Source organism: Triturus cristatus, chromosome 1_1 (genome assembly GCF_964204655.1).
Source record: "Triturus cristatus chromosome 1_1, aTriCri1.1, whole genome shotgun sequence".
Taxonomy (NCBI): Eukaryota; Metazoa; Chordata; class Amphibia; order Caudata; family Salamandridae; genus Triturus; species Triturus cristatus.
The window spans coordinates 809724405-809750530 of NC_140579.1; the positions used below are offsets into that span (position 1 = coordinate 809724405).

The window sequence follows — 26126 nt, forward strand, 5'->3', positions numbered from 1 at the left end:
AGTCGGGGTTGACGGGCTGATTAAGGATATTGTTTTGTACCTCAGGCTTGAATCCTGAGATACGTAGCCAGGCGTGACGTCGTAGGATGACGCTAGTGTTGATGGCCCTGGCAGCCGTGTCAGCAGCGTCTAGTGCACATTTGATGGCAGCATTTGTGAGTAGCTGTCCCTCTCTGATAAGGATTTCTGCACCTTCTTTGTAGGGGTCAGGGAGGTGTTGAAGGAGTTGCTCCATTGTGTCATAGTGCGCCCTATCGTAGCGAGCGAGGAGCGCTTGAGTGTTAGCTATGCGCCATATGCTTGCAGCTTGTGCGGCAACTCGCTTGCCGGAGGTCTCCAGCACCTTGGACTCCTTGTCCGGGGGAGGAGCGTCACCCGTTGTCTGCGAGTGTGCCCTCTTGCGGGCATTCGCCACAACGATGGAGTCGAGTGGTAATTGTCCTCTGATGTAAGTAGGATCCCCAGGTGCTGATCTGTATTTCTTATCGATCCTGGGGTTTATCACTCGTGCCCTGGTGGGTTCCCTGAAAATGTCAGTGGCTGGCTTAAGGACCCCCTTCAACATTGGCAGAGTCTTTACATGTCTTTCTGAGGATGCAAAGGTGTCCATTAGAAAGTCATCTTCGATGATATCAGAGTGAAGCTGTACATCATGGTTGTTCGCCGCCCGTTCAATCAGAGCGTTGAACGCCGCAGTATCCTCTGTGGGTGACGTTTTTGCCCCATATAGTTGTGGGTCCTGTGCATCAAGAGGTGCACTGGGGTCTGCAGGGTCGCCCCAAGTTTGGTCAGGGTCCTGCTGGTCATCAGGGTCCGTGTCCACATGGTAGGGGACTTGTTCACCCATGTAGTCCTCCAATGCATCCGTGTCGGAGCGTGTGGGGGAGGCCCGGTGTGGATCCTGGTAGGGTGAATGAAAGGGTTCATACAGGAGAGGTTCTGTGTCCACAGGCAGCTTCCTCTTTAGCGGGATCCTGAAAGGTTCCAATGGCGGTTCCGAAGTTATCCTTCGGTCGTGGAGAATCATCCTGCCAGTGTCGGCGTCGATGACGCGTGACGGAGACGGCTCGACAGGCGTAACCGCAGTTTTGGTGGCCTGTGTCCTGAGTTGAAACGCCTTCGGGATTGTGGATGGAGGCAAGCCGAAGGTAATGCTGGTCGGCACCGACGAAACCGCTGGATCGATCGAACCCGACTGGTCCTGGAGGGCAGCCTTGGTTTTGCAGCCTGGCATTGCGCCAGGCCGTACTCGGGGCGCCTTAGAGGTCGTGGCCCCCGCCAGGGTCGTCGAGGCGGCTGCAGATATCTTCTGCGCCCGTGGTGCATCGAGCCGAGGTGCGGAGATCACCGTCGACGTCTTCGACACGTGAGGTTTCGGTGTCGTCGAGGGAGTGCTGCGAGGCGTAGCAGGCGGGACGGCCCTCGGTGTCGGTGGCGTCGACGCCGGTAACCGAGCAGGTTTTTCGGCGCCGATGGCCTTCTTCCGTTTGTCGACTCCCATGTCGCCCGTCTCGAGTTCGGCACCGAAGTCCCCCTTGGTGCGGTCGGTGCCGACACGGTGCGCCGGCGTCGAAGGTGTTGAAGGCCTCGATCCGACTAGCGCCACTTTCAGTTTCGGTTTCGTAGGAACCTGAGCAGCTTTCGGTTTCGGTTTCGTGGAAGGGAAACCAGCTGGCTTAAGCGGTAATGGCTGCCGCTGAACGTCCGAGGCCGGGCCCGAGGGCGGGGCCGAAGGACTGCGTGATAGGTCTCGGGTAAGGCCCGAAGGCGATCCCTCGACCGGAGCCATAGTCTGTGGCACTGGTGAATTCTCGGTTTGAACAGGTAGGCCTTGTTCATCATCGGAGCTACTCTCTTCGGCCCCTAAGGCCTCCTCGTCGTCTCCTACCTCGGTGTCGTCTTCACCTCTGTGGAAGAGTGACTCGTCGGCCTCGTCCGATCCGGGTTCTTGGTCGGAAACGGGACTGGAGGGTAAGACTTCTACTTCTTCGACGTCGTCCGCGTCGTCGAAGATGTCAGCTGGGGCCGGTGCCGCGTGCTGCGCTTCGAGCCTCGCCGCTCGACGATTCCGCAGAGTCTTCTTTGAACGGAACCGGGCACAGGCCATACATGTCGACTCGTCGTGGTCCGGCGAAAGGCATTTGTTGCACACCGGATGGACGTCGATGTGTGGGTACTTCGCATTACATACCGGACACCTTTTGAATGGCGTCCTCGATTCCATCGTCGAAGTAGTTGATGGACAGGTAAATGCGAACAAAGTCGGTGCTGAAAGTTAGTAAACTAACAGAGAGTATCGAAAACCGATCGATAAAAGGTACCGACGCGAACTAAAGGCCTTGTGGCCTCGACAAAATTTTTTCCTAACTTGAGCTAAGATAGCACATCCGAACCCAATGGCGGAAAAAAACAATCTGAGGATGGAGAGGATGCCCATGCGCACTGTAGTCCAGGGGAGGAGTCACCTATCCAAGGATACTTCGAAGACTCTTCCAGGACAACAACGTGCAAACATCCGGACCCAACACTAGGCGGCGATCTATGCACAGATATGAATTCAGCAGCCCACATGCCTCGAACATTACATTTTGGCCCAGGAGTGGGCGGATAAATGTATGGATGGATAAATGAATGGATGGCCGTCTCAAGGACAGATGGGTGGATGGCTGAATGGTCCAGGGACAGACGGGTGGATGCATGGATGGATAGCAGGGGTGGACGGGTGAATAAAGGACCAGCTGGTGAACAGGTGGATGGATAAATAGAAGCACTGAGACATGCAAGAGGCATTTCAGTAAATTTATAGAGACGTTCCGTAAATGGAAGGAGAGACGTTGAGCTTGAAACGTATGAGTTATTTGGCGTGACTGAAGGTTTAAAACACTGCAGACATACTGTATTCGCTCTGAATAAATAAGTGGTCGGGTGGCGTGCGGTGCAGTGGTTTGTGCAGCGAAGTAATTTCACCTCCAACACCATGGGGTGGGGGTCCTACGGGGCAGTTATCCAGTGTCGAAAGTTGTGTTCGTGCGCTGTGTGTAACAGTGTACCGGTCTCAAAAGAGAAAAAAATAAACGGCTTGCAACATACAAACAATTCTCTGACTTCTGGAAAGGACGGCGCTCCATCCACTCCTATGTAACGAGCAAGACCCCCCCCCCCCCATCCCCCCACCCGTCTGACCTTCGCAAACTGCGATGTTCCTTTACTTTTTCATGCATGCAAGAAAAGCGTGCGTTAGGTGGCCCCCCCAAATAGCTGGAAGCACTAGCTAATATTTAACTCAGATGCTTGGCCATCAGATCTTTTGTTTGCCTGCAAATGAATCACGGTGCGCGCAGCCGGCGCCAGTGTAGATTTATCGCACTCTGGAAAGGGAATGAGGCGGCCGGGGCAGGCAAAGCCAGTTCGCACCTTCCTGCGTTTGATCCCAGATTAGAGCAGCAGCAGTCAGCCACGTCAGGCTCCAGGGGCTGGCAGGGCACCAGCGGCAGCCATGGAAGGCTTCCGTGTGACTTCACTCCACCCAGGCCCAGTGAGTGTGAGGGGCCCGGGCCGCCTGGCACTCACAGCCCAGCACAGGGCAGAGTATCTGTATGCATCCTTCGCCATACATCCGAAGGCGTAACTGAAAACACAATTACATCGACAAAACAACATAAACTGGCATCTTTTAAAAATGTAACCTGAATCTGCTTGGTTTTTAATTTTCAAGACGTGGGGGGTATATATACGCATAAACCCAAACAACAAAGCGACATGCTCACACATTTTCGCGCACACACACACACAAATCCACACACAAGGGTGCGCTCGTTATGCAGTCATGACTCTCGGAAATACTGCACTCTGCACTGATTGCATGTTTCCCTCGTGTCTTCCAGCCTTTTAAAAGTCAGCCTCTTCGTGGACGACAAGCGCAGCCTTCGGTAGCCGAGACATAAATAAACAGAGAACGTCCCTGTAAAAAGTAAAAAACAAAAAAAAAAAAAAAAACACGCCCACCAGTGAAAAAGGGGCGGGCTTCAAAAAAGCAAAAGAATCGAAAAACACGCCCACGAATCTGAAAAATACGGGGCTTGTTTAGAGAGACAAAGCTCTTCTCCAATGGCTGACCAGCATTTAAGAGGACAGCCAGTGGAGAAGAGGGAAAAAAAGGGGCGGGTTAAAGCCCCACTCCTAAAACGTTAAATCTCGCGAGCGAGACTGCGCAAGCGCAGCTTTCGCTAGCCGAGACCTAAAAAGTGGGGGTGACCAGGTTAAAAAAAATAAAGGGGGGCCCTTTTCTACATTCTTAAAAATACTTCTTAGCATATGAAATAATGTTGCAATATGGCGGGCCGACTAAAATCTGTTGAGTTTCTATGCGGTCATTTGACATGTTTTTGGTATTTGTAACTGGGTGATACAGATTTAAGTAGGATGAGTCCTGTTGAGTCCTTCAAGGACGGCCAAACTACTAAGGTACACTGACAAAAAATATGAAATCAATGTTTTGAATCAGTTTTTAATTCAGCATTTGACAATTCCCTTTATGAGTGTGCTAACATTGCAATTACAGAACAGGAGCTTTAAAAACCCTTTGGTTGTATTTTGAATGGATTGTTTTTGTTCACCAAGAAATTGTAGCACTAATGCCTTTCTACCCTTTCCCTTGATGACCCAACTTATCTCCGCACAACCTTTCGTGGTTTCTAGATGGAATTATCAATCTCAAATATAATTTATTGCTCAATTATAGTGGACTGAATTTGTAAAATTAAAGCAAAAAGAAGACATACTAATTCAACATATACAACAAATACATGAAACTCACCAATACACGTGCCCCAGCAGTGCAAGGGTAAAGCTTGCTGAATCGCCAAACTCATTCACTATGTCATCATAGCTTTTCTGTTTGTTCAGCACTCCACCAGATAAAATCTGTTCTCCTTCTGCTAGTCTGTAAAGGCACAACAAAGAAATAGGCATTATGATCAGACTTCTTCCTAGTTACAGCATGTTTATAGACCACGCACATATCATGGACTCCAAGACACCATCAGATTTAACCAACATTTAATACTGTAACAGGAGACACATTTGGAAAGCAACAATTGAGGGTTTCTGGGCAGAGAGATACAGAGTTCACGTTCGGCTCGCAAGGGGCTGTGATTATGATTTGTGAATCTTTTCCACAAACAGTCACCCAGACCATGATGGACTGGGATGGTTGCTAAGAGGTGAGCAGGGAATTGATCGGGAGAGGATCTTGGTGGCTTCCCTATATTACCTGCCAGGAATGCAGAATATTATGTTGGGAAAATGTATAGATGAATACCCTAAAGGAGTGCTGATTGAGTGGGTGGGTGCCTCATCCCCACAAAGGAGGGGGTACCAAAACAGAGGGCAGGGTAGTTAAGAGACCTGGAATTGAAGGACCGCTGGATGGAAGAGCACCACACAACAATATTCATAGGTATATAATTGCAAAAAATCAGTTTTCAGATCAGACTATTTTCTATAATGGCTCTCGTCGTTGCCATACAATGGAAAGATGAATTACTTGGCAATAAGCCCCACTTCTAACTAGGTGAAAAACCACTGAGCAGATCGCTCGTTTCTCATGGGTGTACATTGTCTGCTTGCAAAAATGTTCACTGATGAGTAATAGAATATTCAGAGGTGTCCTTTTCTGTTACCTGGAAAATCATAGTGGCACAGTGTTTAGGGCTGTAAACGCTGTACTTTCTATGTCCCCTTTTATCAATACTTGTCAATCATGCTGAAGGCCCGAAACAACCCTCTCACGTGATATCACCACAACCATGAACATTGGCACTCTTGCCAACGACTCCGTCCTGCAAATTAGCTAAAATATATTTTTTGTTTTAATTTGACAGGTTTGTTAATCACAACCATGCAACCTAGAAACAATAGCGGAGTGGTAAGTTTTCCCCGTGCATTTCACTATGAATGAATGAATGAATACAAGTGATTTATAAAGCGCAAACTCCAGCTCAGGGTTGTCTTGGCGCAAAAAAGATGGGTAGTGCTACAAGAAATGTTAGTCCTTGCAGATACTCTAACATCTCCTAATCCTGAGAGAAGACACAAGTTCAAGGCCTTTCTAAAGGTAAATAGTGAGGGAGCGGCTTTGAGTTCCAAAGGTAGGCTATTCCAGATCAGAGCTGTGGTCCTGAAAAAGCTCTTCCCACCCCAGGTTGTCCTCCTGAAGGGGGAGACTACAAGGTTAATAGCTAAGCCTGAACGTAGTGTCCTCCCTGGGGTCTATCATTTGAGCTTATCCTTGAACTGGGCTGGCCCTGGTCCCTGCAATGATTTGCAAGCCACGCAAAGTGCCTCGAACCGAACACGTTGTTTGACTGGGAGCCAATGAAGTTTCCTGATTGCTCCTCTGACTGATTCAAATTTAGGGATTTAAAAAAAGAAAAATCAAGCTGCCATATTCTGCAAAGGCTTAAGCTTATACAGAATTTCAGATGCAAGATTAAGATATAGGCTATTACAGTAATCGAGTCTTGAAAGTACCAGCGCATTTCTTTTCTTTTTTTTTTAAGCACTTTATTATGGCATAGACCTGTTTTATAACCAGTTTGAACCATTGTTCAGAAACACTGTCTCAGGCTCATTTGGAGGGTTTCCCCTTGACTTTTTTGGGGTCCTTGGGCTTTTTGGCTTCCTTGGTTTTTTTGTCTTCGTTGGGTACTTTATCTTCAGGCTTCTCAGTTTTCTCTGGTGTTGGTTTAGGAAGATGGCGCAAGATTGCATTGCGGCATAGTCTTGGCATACGGGTTCAGTTTTACCATCATTCGCTGCTCTTCATAAGGCTTACATTTGGTACAAGAAGTTGGCTATCCATCTTTTGCACTTGGCAACCGTTAATGCTTTTGTTGTGTTCCAGGATTCTTGTCCTGAGTCAAAGATGACTTTTGCTAAGTTTCAGGAGTCTATAATAGGCAGCCTTCTTTTAGTGGAACAGGCAAGTGTTCCTAGAGTTGGAGTGGTGGAGAATGTTGCTAGATTGAAAGATCGCCACTTTCCTGATCACATTCCTCCCACACTCTCAAAAGTCGTTCCCAGTAGGAGATGTAGAGTCTGTTGGCGAAGAGGTATGCGGAAGGAGACTCTTATGTACTGCCCAGAGTGTCTTTCTAACCCTGGGCTGTGTGTGTCTGCTTGTTTTAGAATGTACCACACGCAAAATAATTTTTGGGAGCATCCATGAGTGGTAAAGTGAACTGCCTGGCCTCTTATTGTTTAATATTTTTTGTTCAGTTTCAAGGTTGGCATTTGTGTAGTGTATTTAGTTTCAGTATGTGTGTTAGTAGATTTGTATCTATTTGCAATTTGTTTGTGTTTTCTCATTTATATAAAAAAAAATCCTAAATGTGATGGCGGTGTGTGTGGAGTGGCGCTTGGCTGGTGGTGTGTTTGGATTGGCGCTTGGCTGGCGGTGTGGTGTGCGTGGACTGGCGCTTGGCTGGCGGTGTGGTGTGCGTGGACTGGCGCTTGGCTGGCGGTGTGGTGTGCGTGGACTGGCGCATGGCTGGCGGTGTGGTGTGCGTGGACTGGCGCTCGGCTGGCTGTGTGCATAGACTGGCGCTTGGCTGGCGGTGTGCATAGACTGGCGCTTGGCTGGCGGTGTGCATAGACTGGCGCTTGGCTGGCGGTGTGCATAGACTGGCGCTTGGCTGGCGGTGTGCATAGACTGGCGCTTGGCTGGCGGTGTGCGATTAGTGACTAGCTGCTGGTCACTACACACACTGCTAGACAAACGCCACTCAACGTAATCCATGAGCTGGTGTGGTTTTGGCCATTCAATTATTGACAGTGCATTTCATTTTTGTGAAATCTCTTAATACAATTTTATATACTGAACCATCACTCGCCCTCGTGCGAAATCCAACCAGTATGTGTGTGCTTGAGGAATAGATGGCTGTGCAGTAATCTTTGTCTGTTTTGTCTCTCGGCCAAGCTGTACATTTCATTTAAGAATGACCTAACAACTGTAGTTTGTCGTAAACTAAACACCCATGGTGATGTCTCTTGTGGATCCCAACAAGTTCTTACCCACAATGTCCTGCAAACCTAAAAAAGGTGCCTGACATTTTCCTTGCATTATTGTGCCCAAATTTTCACACGGCGGAAAGTAACAAATTTCCAACCTCCCCCCCCCCCCCAAGCATTTCTACAAGTATCCCAATAGAAATGGTACCTCACTTGTATGGGTGAGGCAAGTACCCGGGGCAGGGAAGGGCCCAAAATCTATTGAGGCGACATCAAAATTACCTATCGCAAAACAACCTGGTTTTGCATGGGGGTCCCATGAGTTTTTGGCCCGGGGCTCGGCAGCCATCTAGGGAAACCTACCTAACCCACACATTTCTGAAAACTACACGACTGGGGATATCCAGGAAGGTATGGCTTGCGTGGATTCCCCAACGTTTTCTTGCCCAGAATTCCCTGCAAACCTCATTTTTAGCCGAAAGAATCACTTTTTTCCACACGTGTGTGGGAAAGTTGTGGCATCACCGGGCTCACACAAATTTCCCACCACCCAGCGTTCCCCCAGGTCTCCTGATAAAAATGGTGCCTCACTTGTGTGGGAGGCCCAAGTACCCGCGACAGGCAAGGGCCCAAAACATTTTTTGATAGGTAATGTTGATGTCGCATCACTACGTTTTGGGCCCTTGCCTGTCGCAGGCACTATGCCGACCATAGGTACCATTTTTCTCCTAAGACTTTGGGAAACGCGGGGTGGGTGGAAATTTGTGGATCCACGCAGATTCCAGAACTTTCCACCACAGAAATGTGGGTTTGATAATTTAGGTTTGCAAGGGATTCTGGGTAACAGACCCTGCTGGGAGGCAGTCAAGTCACCCCATCCTGATTCCCTTGGGTGTCTAGTTTTCAAAAATATATAGGTTTGCTAGGTTTCCCAAGGAGCCGGCAGAGCTAGGGTTCAAATACAACAGCTAGACACTATTCCAAAAAAGGGTCATTTTTCACTGCGAAATTGTGTTGTGACCACGTTGCGTTTTGCGCCATTTCCTGTCGCGGAAACTAGGCCGACCTGCACAAGTGAGGTACAATTTTTATTGGGAGATTTAGGGTAATTCAGATTTGTAAAGCAACTGTTATTACCTACTGATATTTGATGCATTTCTGCCTTCCAAATGAAAGACAGTGTAAAAAAAGAAGTCATTTTGAAAAATGACCGATAATTCTCATGCTAGTATGAGTATTCCCAATTTCGAAAATGTGCAAATATGTACTGTTTCTAAATTCTATAATTTGTTCCCATTTCAAAAATACATAGGTGTCTTTCATACCGATTTTTCCATGTATACATTTTCCCACAATAATTGCTATATACCCGTAACATAATAAAAAACCATTACAAATTGCCGCTCAGTTTTTGACTCTGGGTTAGTCAGGTTCTTGGTGAACCTACAAGTCCTATATATCCCCCAACCAGGAAGGTCCAGCGGATGTAACAGTATATTGCTTTCAAAGAGCGGTCATAATTAGAAGTTACAGGTGAAAAAGGTTGACACAAAAGGCTGTTTTTTCCAACTAATTTTCAATTTTTCCTATATTTAACTGTTAGTTTCTATAAAGAAATCTTGATGAATCTACACAAATGACCCCTTGCTGAATTCAGAATTTTGTCTACTTTTCTAAAATGTACATCTTTCCAGGATCCATTATTGCTTTCACACCTATTTCTACCATTAACTAGGAGGTTGAAAGCACAAAAAAATAGCAAAAATATGCCATGTCCCAGAAAAATGCCAAAACTAAAATATGTTGGTTTTCTGACAAAAGTCAGTCATTCCCTAAAAGCTGGGAAAATTGATTACAGCCCCACAAAACCTTTTTTGATACCATTTGCAGATAAAAACCCAGAGCTTTCATTTGCAGCCCTTTCCCATTTTTCCCAAAAAACACAAAAGTTTGCTGGATTTTGGCTAATTTCTGGGACCCCTCCAGGGGAATCCACAAACACTGGGTACCTTTAGAATCCCCATGATGTTGGAAGAAAAGGACGCAAATTTGGCGTGGATACCTTGTGGTCAACAAGTTACAGGGGCCTAAGCGCGCACTACCCCAAATAGCCCAAAAAAGGCTTAGCACAGGAGGGGAAAGGCCTAGCAGCTAAGGGGTTAAGAGTCGTGATTGCACAGAATTTAATGCAGTTGTGAGGAACAGCTGCATATTAGGCCAGTTACTAATGAAAGTAAAGACCTTTAAGATATTTTTTAATGCAAGATCTCAAATACAACTAATGTTGAAGTAGTAGGAATGGCATGGCAATATTCAATTTTGCTGTTCCTCTCATCATTGAAGGTCATCAGCCAATGACACTCTTGAAGGAGGAGTGTTTGTCAGAGTGGGCGAGTAGTGTCTGATAAAAGAATGGGAGGTAGTTGATCCAATGAGTAATCCTTTTTGATGAGTGCGACCTCCTGTTTGATCTTCTACTCTATCTTCTGCACAGGGAGTGAGAAGGCCTCCATGTAGATGTTAGTCTGTATCTAGTGGAGACGGTGATCACAGACTCCTTTTGGTCAGCAAAATACTCATGCTACCTGCAATCATTTAATGATTAATTAGCTGTCCAAAAGCCGCAATATACACATTTAGTTTGGTAGTGTTAAGGACTATCAATGAAGATGCTACAATGTAGAAGTAAAGGTATTGTGCGCATAGTCCGTATCTGCATCGGAGGAATCTTCACTGAAGTCATGAACAACCCACCCGCATCCCAAGCAGTTTAAATCGGTGGGCATTATGACAATTCAATCATTTTACAGAAAAGTGGTCCCTCACAGGTTCTTAAAGATCCTTTTTCTTTGTATCTGCGGTTTAAGCCTATTTGGGTGCACTTTTACCCAGATGTACACTCTGTGTACTATTAATGCAATTATGGGCAAAGTGCTGGAAAAAGCAAGATGAGATTCCATTTTTGATTACTCACAAAAGTAATTAATTGGAAACAGTCTATCCTCACAGTACACCCTTAGAGAAGCTTAGAGTGAAAACTATGGCTGTGCGCCACTTGGTATGTTGCCACCTGTAGAGGACTGTACTACTTGGGAAACTTGAGAGCATTTACACTACTACACATGGCACACTCTACCAAGCTTACCACATAGGCTTTAAAACAAATGCAGAATCAGCATGGAACCACTCTGGTGGTGGACTTCGGTATGCAGTGGATTGGGAACTTTGTAACAGTTACTTTGACATTTATCACTCTTTTGTTCTGATTTTCATAGACATTGAGCTGTGCTTTTGTCTATCACTGTAAGGGAATCACATGTGACAGAGAATCTTTGTCCCACCCTGCTCGGTTTCTACATGCAGGAGACTGTTTTGAAGACCATTCAAAAGCTTGTTTTTTCGCCTGAGATCCTCTGGTACTAAAGATAATTATGCTTCCATCATTACTTCACACGGTGCATCCCTTATATAGCATAAAGGTCAGTCATCCTCTGCGAGAATGAGGTCATAGGCACCCGAAAAATGTGACAAAAATATTGCTTTTATTTTGTGCAATATGTCCTCTTCAATCTGTATTTCTAAATCAAATATCGAAAAAGTTTTCAAATCCATCAGGATCTTGCACAGGAACATTAGCCAAGCACTGGTGCATGGCCAATGCTGCCGCGTCCCCGCAAATGTACCTAAGAAAAGATCAAAGTAAAATAACGAATAGTTTACCTGTCGGTGTAGTTTTGCAGCTTGAAGATCTTTCTGGATTCACTATGCTGTGCATTATTCCGCGATCTGGTGGTTGGGTCCGGATTCGTAGTCTCTTGTTTTTTTTGTTGTTTTTTTGTAGCCCAGGTGGGCGTCGACGTCCCACCATTTGTTGCACCTCTCGTGACGTCGTCGTGCTTCCTGCGGAAGTCCCACCTTTGGGGTGCCATCTTCGGGTTCTTTTTTCCCCCTTTTTTTTTAAACCCTGTGCGTTCTCTTAATTTTCCTTTTTCAAATTCTTTTAGTATTCCAATTATTCTGTTCTTCCATGTCCCTCCACCTCTTCCTCCATCCTCATCTTCCTGGCGGAGGTGGGTGGGTTCGCTAGTGAATCCAGAAAGATCTTCAAGCTGCAAAACTACACCGACAGGTAAAACTATTCGTTTTGCAGCGTGAATCTTTCTGGATTCACTATGCTGTGCATAGACTTTGTAGCGGTTTGTTACCTTTGCGGCGGCTGGGTGGTAGATGAGTGTTGGCTGTTGAATATGTGTTGAAGCACCTTCTGTCCTACTTGTGCTTCCTTGTTCATCTGAACGTCCACGCAATAGTGCTTAGTGAACGTGTGCACTGAAGCCCATGTTGCCGCCAGGCATAAGTCCTGAATGGGTGTATTTGCCAGAAATGCAATAGTAGCTCCCTTCTTCCTTGTGGAGTGGGCTCGTGGCCCCTCCGATAGCTCCTGCCCTGCTTGTTTGTGGCACAATTGTATTTTCAGTGCAATCCATCGTGCAATGGTGGCTTTTGTCACGGGTCTACCCAGAAAGCTAGTTGCAAAGGAGACAAAGAGCTGCTTGGTCTTCCTGTGCTCTTTGGTCCTCTCAATGTAGTGCATCACTGCCCTTCTAGCGTCCAGAGTGTGCAGTGCCCTTTCTGCGATTGTCGTGGGGTTTTGAAAGAAACTCGGTATCTGAATTGTCTGGTTCATATGGAATGCCGACACCACCTTAGGCATGAAGTGTGGGTCCGTTCTTCGAACCACCCTGTCCTTGTGTATCTGGATGTAGGGCTCTTGCAGTGTCAGTGCTTGCAGCTCGCTCACTCTGCGCAGCGAGGTTATCACTACCAGGAAGGCTGTTTTCATTGTCAGCATTTGCAGCGTGGCCTTGTGGATGGGTTCAAACAGCTCCTTCATAAGCTCGGTTAGGACCACGTTGAGGTTCCATGCTGGCGGCGGCATCCTCTTTGGAGGCGCAATTCTTTTCGCCCCTTCCAGGAATCTCTTTACTACCTGTGACGTAAAGAGACTTCCTCCTCTCTCCCCTCGTCGTGTGTAAGCTACAATTGCCGCCAGGTGTACCCTTAGGGAGGATGAGCATAGATTACCTTTTAGTAGGTGTGTGAGATATCTAAGCACCGTTGACTCTGGTCATTTTATCCAGTAGTTTATTTCTGCTGCACCATATTGTGAACCTTTTCCATTTCTCCCCATAGCATTTTCGTGTTGTAGGTCTCCTTGCCTCCCGTAGCACTTGCATAGTGCTTTGAGGTAGGTTCAGGTGCGCAAACTCTAGTCTTCAGGAGCCAAGCCGCCAGGCTGAGGCTCTCTGGTTCTGGGTGCAGGACCTCTCCGTTCTGCATGGAGAGCAGGTCCTTTCTTCTTGTGAATTTGTGAGGAGTGCCTTGTGCCATTTCCACTATCTGAGAGAACCAAGTTTGCCTTGCCCACTGTGGTGCCACTAGGATCAGTGTCATGTTGCTGGTCCTGCACTTGTCGAGAACCCTGTGTAACAGCGTTATCGGTGGAAAAGCGTAGGCAAATGTCTTTGACCAACTTATCCATAGGGCATTCCCTTGCGATTGCTGTTCTGGTTGTCTGGATGCAAAGTTTTGGCATTTTGCATTCAGGCGTGTTGCAAACAGGTCTATTGTCTGTGTTCTCCACCTTTGGAATAGCCTCTGAGTTTCCTGTCCATTGAGCTCCCACTCGTGGGATGCCGATGTCTGTCTGCTGAGCCAGTCTGCCTCCACATTGTCCTTCCCTGGAAGGTGTATGGCCAGCAGGTCTATCTTGAGTGGGATGGCCCATCTCCAAATCTCCTGTGCCAGAGTGGAAAGGGGGGAACGATTGTGTCCCTCCCTGCTTGTTGATATAGAACATGGTAGTGGTATTGTCCATCTGTATCAACACTTTCTGGTTGTATAGCGGTTTCTGGAAGGCCTTCAGGGCTAGCAGGACAGTCTTCAATTTCAGGTAATTGATGTGTCTGACTGCATCTGCCGGAGTCCACAGACCCCTCACCCTGAGTTTGTTCACGTGTGCTCCCCATCCTATTTGTGAGGAGTCTGTGGTAATGGTCAAAGTTGGGTTTGGTGGTTTCAAGGTCTTTCCTGTAGTTAAGTTCTCCCTGTTCCACCATGTTATCTCCTCTTGCACTGCATGCGTAACAACCACTAGATCCTCCCAACTTCCGTTTGCTTGTGACCATTGCTGTTGCAGCCATTCTTGGAATGGTCTCATGTGAAGCCGTACATTGGGGACTAGATGGATGCATGACGCCATCATCCCCATGATCTTGCTCACTGTTCTCACTGTCAGAACTCGCCCCTTCTGGTAGAGACGCGTCTCGTTCAGCAGGGGTATTGTTCTTCTGTCGCTGGGCATGACCGTTCCGTCTATGGTGTTGATCGTCGCCCCCAGGAAGATCTTCACCTGCTCTGGTTCTAACGATGACTTCCCCCAGTGTATCGAGAACCCCAGGATTGTTAGTGTTCTTGTCACCCGTTCTGCGTGCTCCTCGCACTTTTCGCGAGTGTTTGCTTTGACTAGCCAGTCGTCTAGGTAAGGGTACACATGAATCCCTTCCCCTTCGTAGGTACGCTGCTACTGCTGCAAGGCATTTTGTAAAGACCCTTGGGGCTGACTTTAGGCCGAATGCCAGGGTTGTAAACTGATAATGATCCTGGTTGATGCTGAACCTTAGCAGGTTTTTGTGTCGCCTGTTCATTGGGATGTGCAGGTAGGCGTCCTTGAGGTCCACGGTGGACATGAAGTCTCCGCCTCGTATTTGGGGTAGCACTTCTTGTAGTGATGTCATTTTGAATTTTTGCGTCTTTATGAATTTGTTTAGGAACCTTAGGTCCAGAATGGGTCTTAGGGATTCGTCCACCTTTGGTACAAGGACGTAGTTTGAGTACACCCCCTTGTTCCTTTCTCTGCGTGGCACTAGTTCTATGGCCTTTTTTAGTAGTTGAAGTGTCTCCTCCCCAAGTTGAGCGAGCTCCTGACCCGAGCGCCGTCTTCTCTTTAGTTTGTTTGGAGGACTTCTCTAACTATGCAGTATACGTGCTGTATGACGTTGAGAACCCATTTGTCTGAGGTTATTTCTTGCCATTGTTGAAGGTAGAGGCCCAGTCTTCCGCCTACCGGTGTTGCATGCTCGTAGGCGCTTGTTTTGTGTAACCCCCTTTGAGTTCTTACATTGCGCTTCACCCTTCGGGGTATGCTGTGGGTGAGCGTTCTTTTGTGTGTGTAGTCACTTAGATGAGGGTTGGTCTCCCCCTCTCCTCCTTTGGCCACGTCCATTTCCTCTCCCTCGAAAGGACTGGCCTCGAGGCTGGTACAGCCAGTTCTGCTTCGGTTGTCCCTGCTGGCTGCGACTGTCACCCTGCTGCCCGTGCTGGAATGTCTGGTGCGACGTACCCTGCTGGCTTCCTCCCCTTCCGTAGGGTCTCCGATTTGGGGTGCCTCTTCGCATTCCTCTGAATTGCAGGGCTCCCATGGATCTTGCGGTCTCATTCTCCTTTTTCAGCTGGGTGAGCTTCTCGTCCACTGTTTCCCCGAACAGCGTTTCACCGTTGAAAGGGGTGTTCAGTATGTTATTCTTGACTTCCTGCTTGAATCCAGAAATTCTGAGCCAAGCCTGCCTCCTTTCCGTGATCCCTATGGCCATCAGTCTGCTCGAAGTTTCCGCCCCGTCCAATGCAGTCTTGATGCACGAGTTGGCGATATTCTTCCCTTCCTCCACTAGATGGGAAGCTCTTTGACGGTACTCTTCTGGGAGATGCTTTACTAGTTCCCCCATCTCATCCCAGTGCTGGTACTGGTGCCTGTTCAGTAGCGCGTTTGAGTTTGCCATGCGCCAGCGCATTGCGGCGTTTCTTTCTACCTTCCTTCCAGTGAGGTCCATCCTTCTGCTCTCCTTATCAGGAGGTGGCCCCGAGGTCGCCGGCACATTGGCTCTTTTCCTGGCTGTGGAAGCAATGATGGAATCTGCCGTGACCGATCCCTTGATGTAAGGAGGATCCTGCGAGGAGTGCTTGTACTTCTTTTCCGTTCTGGGTGTGATGGACCGGCATGTTCCCGGGTCCTTAAACGCCTCCTTCCCTTGGTTCATCACGCTTTGGAGCATGGGGAGGAACTGGCTCCTCGTCTGGATGGGGAGCAGAGTTGAGAGTAGAAAGTCTGCTTTCGGTTTAGAGTAGAAAGTCTGCTTTCGGTTTCTCCTCGTCCAATTTCACACCAAAGGCTGCTGCAGCACTCTTGACGACCAAGTTGTACGCCCCGATGTAGTCAGGCGGCGAAGGCCTCGAAGGATACGAGTCCACGGGCTCTTCGGGGTTTTCGGTGTCGATGTCCTGCCATTCCAGCTCCTGACTCGTCGACGGCGCCGAGCCGTAGAACGACTGCTGATCCTCATCACCTTCTCCCTCATAGTAGGTGCCTTCCTCCTCCTCTTCAGGACCTCGACTGCTCTTCGGCGTCGAAATCCCCTTCTTCCTCGATCTCCACGACCTCCGTCGACGGGACCGTTGGGATTTTGAATTGTTTCATTCGTTCGTCGAACTCCTTCCTCTGAAGGATGCTCTCCATCTCCGCCTCGAGCCTTCTCTTTTTCTTCTCCATGCTTGAGATGTGCTCGGCGTCGACCGCAGGTCTCTGACGGAGCTTGCGTCAAAGCAGTCTTGACTTTTGTTGCCGAACGCCCCACCTCGTGGGTCGGTTTCGACGAACTCTGCCTCTCGGCGGTCTTCGGCACCTGGGAGTCCTTCTCGAAGGATCCGCTCGGCCTTTTGTCCCTTGAACCACTGGCGGACGTCGAAATCTTCGGCACCGGTGTTTCCTTCGAGGACTTTGACTCATTTTTGAGAGTCACCATCCGATTTTCGGGGCCCTTTCGGTGGTTTTGTACTCTACACGTCTTACCTAGTCAGGCGTTTTCTTATCGGTCTCCGTGACCGTGAAGACATCAGGTCCCTCGGCGATGTTGTCTTCGTCGGTTGATAGGCCCAGATCGTACAGCGACGGGGCCTTACCCTTGCCTTCCATGCTGAAGTTGGCTCTCCTCTGACATTCTCTCACCCGGAGAGTCTTCGGCGAGAAGGCAGAACAGGCGTTGCAGTCCTTGCTCTCGTGGTTGAACGGCAGGCAAAGGTTGCAGACCGGGTGTTGGTCCTTCTGCGCGAACTTGTGGTGGCAGTTAGGGCAGAACTTAAATGGTGTCTTGTCCATTGCGCTCAGAGCCTGAGTGCGCATTTTCCTCTGTGCGTCGAAGAATGAGGATCCCATCCTTCTTCGTCTCGGCTGTAATACCTTTCTCTGTAGACTTCTAAAGGTTCTCCTTCAAAGAAACTCACGTATTTTCCTTCTTCCTTCGTCTAAAACTCTGGAGCTTCTCGATGACGATCCAGACCCAACGGCGGAAAAAAGAATCTGAAGATGGCGCCCCAAAAGGTGGGACTTCCATAGGAAGCACGACGACGTCACGAGAGGTGCACCAAATGGTGGGACGTAGACGCCCACCTGGGCTACAAAAAATACAAAAATAAAAAAAAAATAAAAAAGACTACGAATCCGGACCTAACCACCAGATCGCGGCATAATGCCCAGCATAGTGAATCCAGAAAGATTCACGCTGCAAAACTGTAGAAGAGGTATATTCTGGTGCATGAAAGGCTCATATCAACCATTTTGAACGCAAATGATAAATTAATATGCTGCCATTATATTGATGCGCACGTTAGAAATAAAAATGTTTTATTAAAAAATGGTATTTTTTTTACAGTTCTCAATGGATTTTATCCTTTTCAATGATGGAACAGCAACATATGGGCTACTAGTGAAGAAAACTAATCTGAAGTTAATGTACGCCTCTGGCATCATGCACTCCTCTTTCGTTCCTACACGAACATAACCATCAAGGAGACACTCAGAGTTTACTTCACATTTAAGACAGGCATTCAATATGGCACAGTTTTCACTTTCAGGTGGAGGTCCACCCAATCTACAGACATTATATTGACTTATCTCAAATTATCCAACAAACCACAACTTTTACATCTGGAGTAGAAACTACATTAGCTCATTTTACTTTAAGACTCAAAACACAACTAAAAATGAGAATGTATGTGTTCACCAGATGACTTACTTGTTTAGGTCAACACAACACTTTGCTAGCAAGTATTTGCACTGTGAGGTGGTACAGCTGTGGCCCTTAAGTAGTCGGTATGCCTTGTAAGCCTTTCCTGAGCGATAATAACATGTGGCCAATAAAAACAATGCTTCTTCGGAATGTACTGTTTGAGGGGGAAAAAAAATGAGATTAAGTTTCACACATTAAAAGTGATCTTAAAAGTTAAAGTTTCACAAACAACCCCCTTATGATCACCAAAGCCCACACACACAAACTTAAGGTTGCAGGAAATTCAAATAACGTTGACAAGAATCTAATTGTTTTCTCGGGACTCTCCTCATTTCCAAACAGTATTCCCCCCCCCCCCCCCCCCACCACCATGTGCACATGAGGAAAAACAAGCATTGGCATAGCCAATAGGTCTCGCCTTTGGGACCTTATAAGTGTTTAGCCATGCAACAGGTGCACTAAGGATATTGTGCTGCATAACTAAATACTTATAAGGTCCCAAAAGCGAGACCTATTGGCTATGCCAATGCTTGTTTCACTGTGGGATTCTTAGGAGGGGGAGGGGGAGGGAAGGATGCGTGCTCTCGGCCTGCATGAGAAAGTCCCTGGAAGTTTGACATTTCCACCCCTCCTCCCTCCTAGCGGGGCAACTCTCTTCAGAAGCAGCCCAGATTGCGATATAGTTTAGCCTAGCATAAGATATGTATCACTTGTTGCCCCCTTGTGATAAGAAACTACATTTTCGGCTCTTGTACACGCTCATGAATTAGAAATAGAGGAGACAGTCACACCAGCGTGCGTGGCAAGAGCCACTGAAAACTAAGGCACTCGGTTCGGTACTAATGCGTGTATGAGCCCCAGAAATGGCAACTCGCCCCTTTGCTATCACCGAGGGAACGGCGAACAGTTTTGTTAAATTCCCCTTTCATTCGCGTAGCAGGGGTATGCGGGTGTTAATCATTTTAAGGTTCATTGATCTTGAACTGTCCTCGGGATGCTTTGAACCAGATCGGTTTTAGCATGAAACAGGCAATTTTCTGCCTGAAGACGAGGTGCAGACCTTCCCAGTTCGGTCACACGACATGTATCGGGTATGCTTGTTTTGAACAGTTCCATTAAGAACTCCATGAGCAGATGGTATTCAGTGCATGTTGTCCGTCATTTATACAGCACCCAAAAGCCCCTCCAAAGGAAGGAAATAAATCATTTTAATGCCTAGAGCCCGGCACGTTTTTTTTTTATAGTTATCATTTTTTAAAACAAAATCCGCTCCAGTTGAGCGTCCAGTCTTGAGTGCTACCGAGGGCATCCTCAAACAACCCCCTTTCCAACTTGTTGACAGGGACGTAAATCTGTCCTTTTGCCACAGTGTTCTTTAGTGACACCGCCTTGGCAGTTAGAAAAAAACTTCACCTGATGTGAAAGGTGGCATACTATTCTTTGCAGGCATGCTAGTGTTTTCTCTAGCACGGAACACGCTTGTTTTAGGGATCGTTTCTACTACCTAGTCTGCACCATTCCCGACTGCGCCTGAAAAGTAACGCCACAGCGGAACCCTCTTGCTATTTGTCATCTAGAAAGTTAGGATCTCTTTACAAATACGGATTGTGACGCGCGTTGCAAAAGTGAGCTTTAGACATGGAAACAAATATTCAAGATAGGCAAGTTAAAACAAAGAAAAAAGCGGCATGCCATAATACGTAGTTTTGTGATCCAGTGTACTATTCCCGGCAGTGCTTAATTTGTAAAATATGAAGTGCAGGTGCTCAAATCACACACCTACGTATTCCCGGCTCCACCCACTCCCTCCACTGGCTCCACCCACTTACTCTATTGGCTCCACCCACATCCTCACCTGGCACTGCTAAAAGTTAGATGTAATACTCGATCGGAATTTCAGCAAGGGAGCCTTCAGAATTCACCTGGGATTTTTGCATGCATGCACTGACAAAACCATACACACTCTCTCTCTCATCTGTTTTGAAAGCCCTAAAAAAAAATTAATTTACAAAATATTGTGTTTCTCTCTTAGTACTCCTATTAATCCGCATTCCTCTCCCTTTTCACTGCATTTTAATCATCGCCTTTTAATCCTCTCCAATGCGATCTGCCACCTTGTCCATATTATGTAATTTAACAAGATATGCCAGCATGATTGTCAAGAAATTTGAAGCTCACCTCCTCAATCTTACTGAACAAGCTACACTAATGCTCATGCACACACTTGCAAGTTCAATGCCATTCTCAGCTACTGTCTGATAATTACAAATAAATCTCTTTCACACTAATGTCCTCTTTCTGTCCCACATTGTAATACTGGGCACATATGAAAGAAATGTGAGTGGTGGATAGGTTAGTCTGTTATTTGGATTGAGAAGGGTAGTGGAGGGATGGAAAAAGGTTTGCATTTATATAGCGCTTCTTACCACTGATGGGTGTTGAAGCGCCAGTAGATGCAGTGACACCTGGGCCCAGGCGTATGAAAGGCCCACTTCATTCCAATGGCTGTATTTTACTACAAAAACAGGACATGAGGGCCCAATTTATTTCCTTGCATTAGGACTATTGGCACCCTTGCTATGCCAACCAATCAAAGAACCAATGTCACTTCAGAATTAGGGGCTGCTTCGGTCTGACCTTGTAAACTAGACATAGAGGTTCAAGGCAGCTGCACACTAGTCCCTGTCATGAAATGTCTTTGGGACATCGATATTCTAGGCTCCAATACCTTTTTTGGGCCAATAAGGGCAAAATCACAGAGCAAAAAAACAGTTTCAGTGCAAAAATTAGGAACAATTTACAGTATGTTTTCTGCATTCATTTGCATGTTAGCAACACGCTTTTGCTGATGGTCTCTACTTGCAGAATGTCTATGAATTGATGCATTCCAACCAGCATTAAAAAGCTTGGAAAACTGTATGAATGAGTAGTAATACTTCTAAAAGAGGGCCAAGGAACCCAATGACCAATAAAAAGGCTCCAGTAGTGGAATTCAAGCTACACCTTTGGAATTTGTATCACTTGATTTTGGAAGTGAGCTATACGCATCCGCTAGTATCAGCTGGTTTACAACAATAGAAGGCTTGCTTTTCCACTGGTCACGGCATGGAAAGAAATCTAAAAGCCCATAGGCCAAAGGGGCACAGAAAGAACCATTTTGTAGCTGCTCAACAGGTAATTTCATTAGTGAAATAAAGCAGGAGTGACGTATATTTGACAGTTATTATAATAATCAAACTGGAGGGAGAAGGAAGAACTTCTGATCCACTCAGCTTCCTTGTCACAAGTATACAATAAATCAAAAGGGAGTGGATCACTAGTCCCAAAGAACCAGGGTGTGCAAGAGCAGTATAAGGTACTGTTTAAAAAACCCTCAATCACGTTATAAACGTTTCAGATGTTAGCGGTATATTTTCATTCTCCGCTTCATTATTGGTAACGTGACAGCATCATCATTGGGTTTGTTGTAATGCTTTCTCCACCTGGAGATCGTACCACTGGTTGTATTGGTAGTGATCGTAAATGAAAAGGAGTGAGTTTGGTGAAGTGTTTAGTGGTGAGAAAAATGGAAATATTTAAAATCCAACAGAGCTAGTAAAAAATCTTTAATTGTACTGGATGTTGGAGAGTTTCGTAGATTCCTCAGTGTGCACTCAGGGGTGAGTTAGGACCCTGTGTATTCTAAAAAAGTGTCATTAAAAAAGGTCGACATGTTTCAGCCCTTGTTATGCCCCGAAGGGTCACACGGGCTTTCTTCAGGACCTAAGAGGTGAGATAAAGACCTGAATATTCACAGGATCTTTAAAGTGAAAGAATTTGGGTTAATTAATCCCAAAGGTAACTGTTCATTTGAACCTGTTTCCCGTTTCTGTGGGCAACAGCGGGTATAGAGTAGGGCGGTCGCTCGCGCTCTCTTCGGCGCTGAACGAAGCTTCTGTGCTGACTCTGCCCTAGTTGACCCGGTACTGTTCGAAAAAGAACAAAGATGGGTCCATCGACTTTGTACGAATACTCAAGGTCTGAACGACAATATACCATGGTTGAGCATCTTGAGAAAATGAAAATCCGATTTTTGTATAAACTTTGACAAAAAACAGACACCTCCTACACATTAAGCCATGCCAAACATACATCCCCCCCATAAATACTCAGGGGGCGGTACACTTAATCATTGCACTGCCTACGCATTCCGAGATTCTATATTCAACTACATGCTGTCTTGTCAGAGGATAATTCCTACTGACAACATTGTACAGGTCACTATCAGGCATGATTATAGTCTTATTGGCTTCAATAACTACTTTTTTTGTATACATCTAAAGCAACCCGCCTCTACGTCATCATTTCCACTTTGTTGATTCTAATAAATCGCTGAAGACGACTACATACCATAAAGGTATTTTCGATCTATAATCATCACCTCGCAGTGGCCCCTCCACTATTTCCATGAGCTCTACATCGCTTTTAACGCGAGCCCTCAGGCACCACCGGTTGTACCGGGTCAACTAGGGCAGAGTCAGCACAGAAGCTTCGTTCAGCGCCGAAGAGGTTAGCAAGATGGCGGACTCAACTTCACGGCAGAACCGTAATGTATAATTTGGTCAAGGCTTTGACATTTCCTTTTCCCTCTGTTTCTCATTTGCTTCTGAAGAGCGCGAGCGACCGCCCTACTCTATACCCGCTGTTGCCCACAGAAACGGGAAACAGGTATGGATGCTCTTCTTTTTCACCGTTTTTGGCGTCATGTAACCACATTGTGTCCCTCTCATTCGGCTTAAGCTTTTGACACAAGCAAACAACTATACTTACACTTGTGTGTCCTTTGTATTTAGGCTGCTATGATTATTACATTACTACACTGACGTAAATGAAACCTATAGCGCCGCTCCCCTTTGTTGTAAGTGCCCATCCGCTAATAATACCATGCGTTCTTAAGCCACTCGTAAACACATAAGCTCTACTGTTTTGAGTAAGATCATAACTGTTGCCAGAATTACGCGCCTTTTGCATTTAGCTGTGTACTTTTCATGTTAAGCCGTATTTAAGCGCATAAGCTATTTCTGAACCTCACAGTCTATCTATTCCATTGAGCATTTACCTTACAAACGTATACTAGCCAGACTGTCCCAATATTGATAATGTTGATACGTTCAGATGCATTTAACCATTTACGAACTTAAAACATGGTGCTATTACAATGAGCGCCCAGTACACCATATATGACAAGATGGAATGTGGGTTCTCTTACAAGTATCTGAAGGAGGGACGAATTTCGCCATATAAGAGACAGGACACTTCCCAGTGTCTTGACTCCAAACAAATAAGAATTGCCATTTTTTAGTTGCTGCAGACATATTGTCTGAGGAGAAATCAATGATTTCAGACTGTTTGTTGTCTTTTCTAAATCTAACGAAAACTGTTTTTAACTTCACTAAAACTTTTTTGTTCTAACAAGGTCTGTTTTCTTCCCCTTATTTTCTTCCCCACCTTTACTAATTGGAACTACAAACACAGGTTCAAATGAACAGTTACCTTTGGGATTAATTAACCCAAATTCTTTCACTTTAAAGATCCTGTGAATATTCAGGTCTTTATCTCACCTCTTAGGTCCTGAAGAAAGCCCGTGTGACCCTTCGGGGCATAACAAGGGCTGAAACATGTCGACCTTTTTTAATGACACTTTTTTAGAATGCACAGGGTCCTAACTCACCCCTGAGTGCACACTGAGGAATCTACGAAACTCTCCAACATCCAGTACAATTAAAGATTTTTTACTAGCTCTGTTGGATTTTAAATATTTCCATTTTTCTCACCACTAAACACTATACCAAACTCACTCCTTTTCATTTACGATCACTACCAATACAACCAGTGGTACGATCTCCAGGTGGAGAAAGCATTACAACAAACCCAATGATGATGCTGTCACGTTACCAATAACGAAGCGGAGAATGAAAATATACCGCTAACATCTGAAACGTTTATAACGTGATTGAGGGTTTTTTAAACAGTACCTTATACTGCTCTTGCACACCCTGGTTCTTTGGGACTAGTGATCCACTCCCTTTTGATTTATTGTATATTTGACAGTGTCATTGAGAGAAGGACATATAAAACACAGAAAACACAAGGTTGCCAGATGACTTAACGTCACCAAAGTTAGTGAGCTAGTCCTGGATTTTTTTTGCCTTCTCAGAATTATAGTCATAGTTCAATTCGGTTGAGTAAACTGGATTAATAAACAGGAAAACAATGTTGGAAAAGAAAATCCCAGAAGTAGAGCACTGCGTCCTTGACGTAGAATCATCGGACAACCTTACCTGAAAGCCCATGCCATCCCCTACAGGTGATAAAATTCTACCTAGCAGCAATCAAATGGATGCAGATACAACTGAACGGGTCTATCATTTGAATAGCCTGTCGCAATGGGTAGTTTTTTTTTTTTGCCAGTTAAACATACACCTTCAAGCTCTTCTCTGTCATTCTGGAAATTCCATCTAACTAGATAAACAGCGTGCTTTTTTAATTCATTAATTTGCGACACCTCTGCTTATGAACTAGCCTCCAAGCAAGCACTGGATCTGACAATGGAAGTTATATCATACCATTTAACAGTAGCACGTAAAATTATTAACGTTACACCAATAGGCATTATCTAACAGTCCTGAAAACATTCTGTAATTTCAATATGGGTGGGCATTTGTGTGGGCAATTTGCACCTGCATAAGAATACCGACCCAGGTGGACAGAAGAATTTGCACCAGAATCACAATTAAGACATTGAGTAGAATGAGATCCTTGAAGGAATATTTCAACGTAAAACTCGCTCGAAATGGCAAGTTAGCATATTACAAATACAATAAAATTAGCTCTGTACATTAAAAAAAAAGCAGTGCATTTTATTTAATAAGTGAAAGAACGCTGAAGCAAAGGGGACTGAAGATAAGGGGGGACCAATTTTAGCGCCTCCTGCCCAGTCAATACCTGGGACTGCAGATATGCGCTGTTCAAATACCAATTCAATAATCCACCATAACAGTAAATTAAATGAAGCCTGCAAAAGATCTGATAAATAAAAACCCTCTTGTCTTAATAACAAAACTTATTGGAGGAGCCGAGTGTCGGGCAAGGCATACCCTGAACGTTGCCAGGTGCCAGCTCACTTCTAGCTGGAGCTGCGGGTCTCTTTTTAAGGGTGTCCCCTGGGAGCTGGGGCTACAGTCTTTTGCCTTTATTGACTGGCGGACAGATATAGCAGGCCTGCTGCTGCTGCCTGCCCGTCGGCATCGACTGACTTGAATGCTGATGAGGACTCCCGGAGTGCGTGTGTGCCGGGGCCTGGCCGCATGGCAATCTGAAAACAATCTATGCACGCCTGCCGCCCAACACAGCCCCTACACAACACCCTGCTTTTAACACTGCATTTAGCCACCACTCTTAAAGAGTAAACTGTTTAGGGGAGGCTACTTTAGGGAAGTGCCTTTAACTTAAACCCGGCCCTATCCTGAAATAAATTATAATGTATATGGCTGTGGGCGGCGGGCCCCGGGCCGCTAGTAGGCCAGGGCAGGCAGTGCATCATGGAATCTTCTGTAGCCGCCGCTGGTGTGACCTGCGTCATGCCACCACGCTCAAAACAACAACAAAAAAGCAGCGTTGGTATGGCAATGTAATACTTACGGTTTACTCGTGACGGTGGGCCGGAGCGCTGCCTTATTAACTGGATATGGTATAGCAGGGTTGGTGCTACTGCTCCTCAATGTCGTCGGGCTCACTAACTTGAACGTTGATGACTCATGGCTTGGGGCGGCCGCGCGGGTGCGCCGTGGCGTCACGTGGTGATCTGAAGAAAAAAATCTACGCCTGCTGCACACAGCCCCGCAGACCCAAATCCATTCAGATTCCAGCCCAATCAGTGACCCGACTCCCGGCAACACTGAACCAAGGCTCGCGGCCGCCATCATACAGTATAAATCTTGGCTTACGCAGCTTTAT

At 46.2% G+C, this 26126-nt stretch overlaps 1 protein-coding gene across 6 annotated transcripts in view; it reads right to left on the reverse strand.

The window, feature by feature from the left end:
• CDC27 (cell division cycle 27) overlaps positions 1–26126 on the reverse strand; it is a 1680535-nt gene that overhangs the window by 1405357 nt on the left and 249052 nt on the right. For 4 of the 6 annotated variants that reach the window (XM_085650282.1, XM_085650285.1, XM_085650283.1 and 1 more), the window contains exons 3-4: positions 18138–18285; positions 4817–4942 (exon numbers count right to left, since the gene is read on the reverse strand). In XM_085650282.1, coding sequence (XP_085506408.1) covers positions 4817–4942; positions 18138–18285 — 274 coding nt within the window. The remainder of the gene's footprint in view (positions 1–4816; positions 4943–18137; positions 18286–26126) is intronic. The other 2 variants (XM_085650284.1, XM_085650286.1) reach the window with 1 other exon arrangement.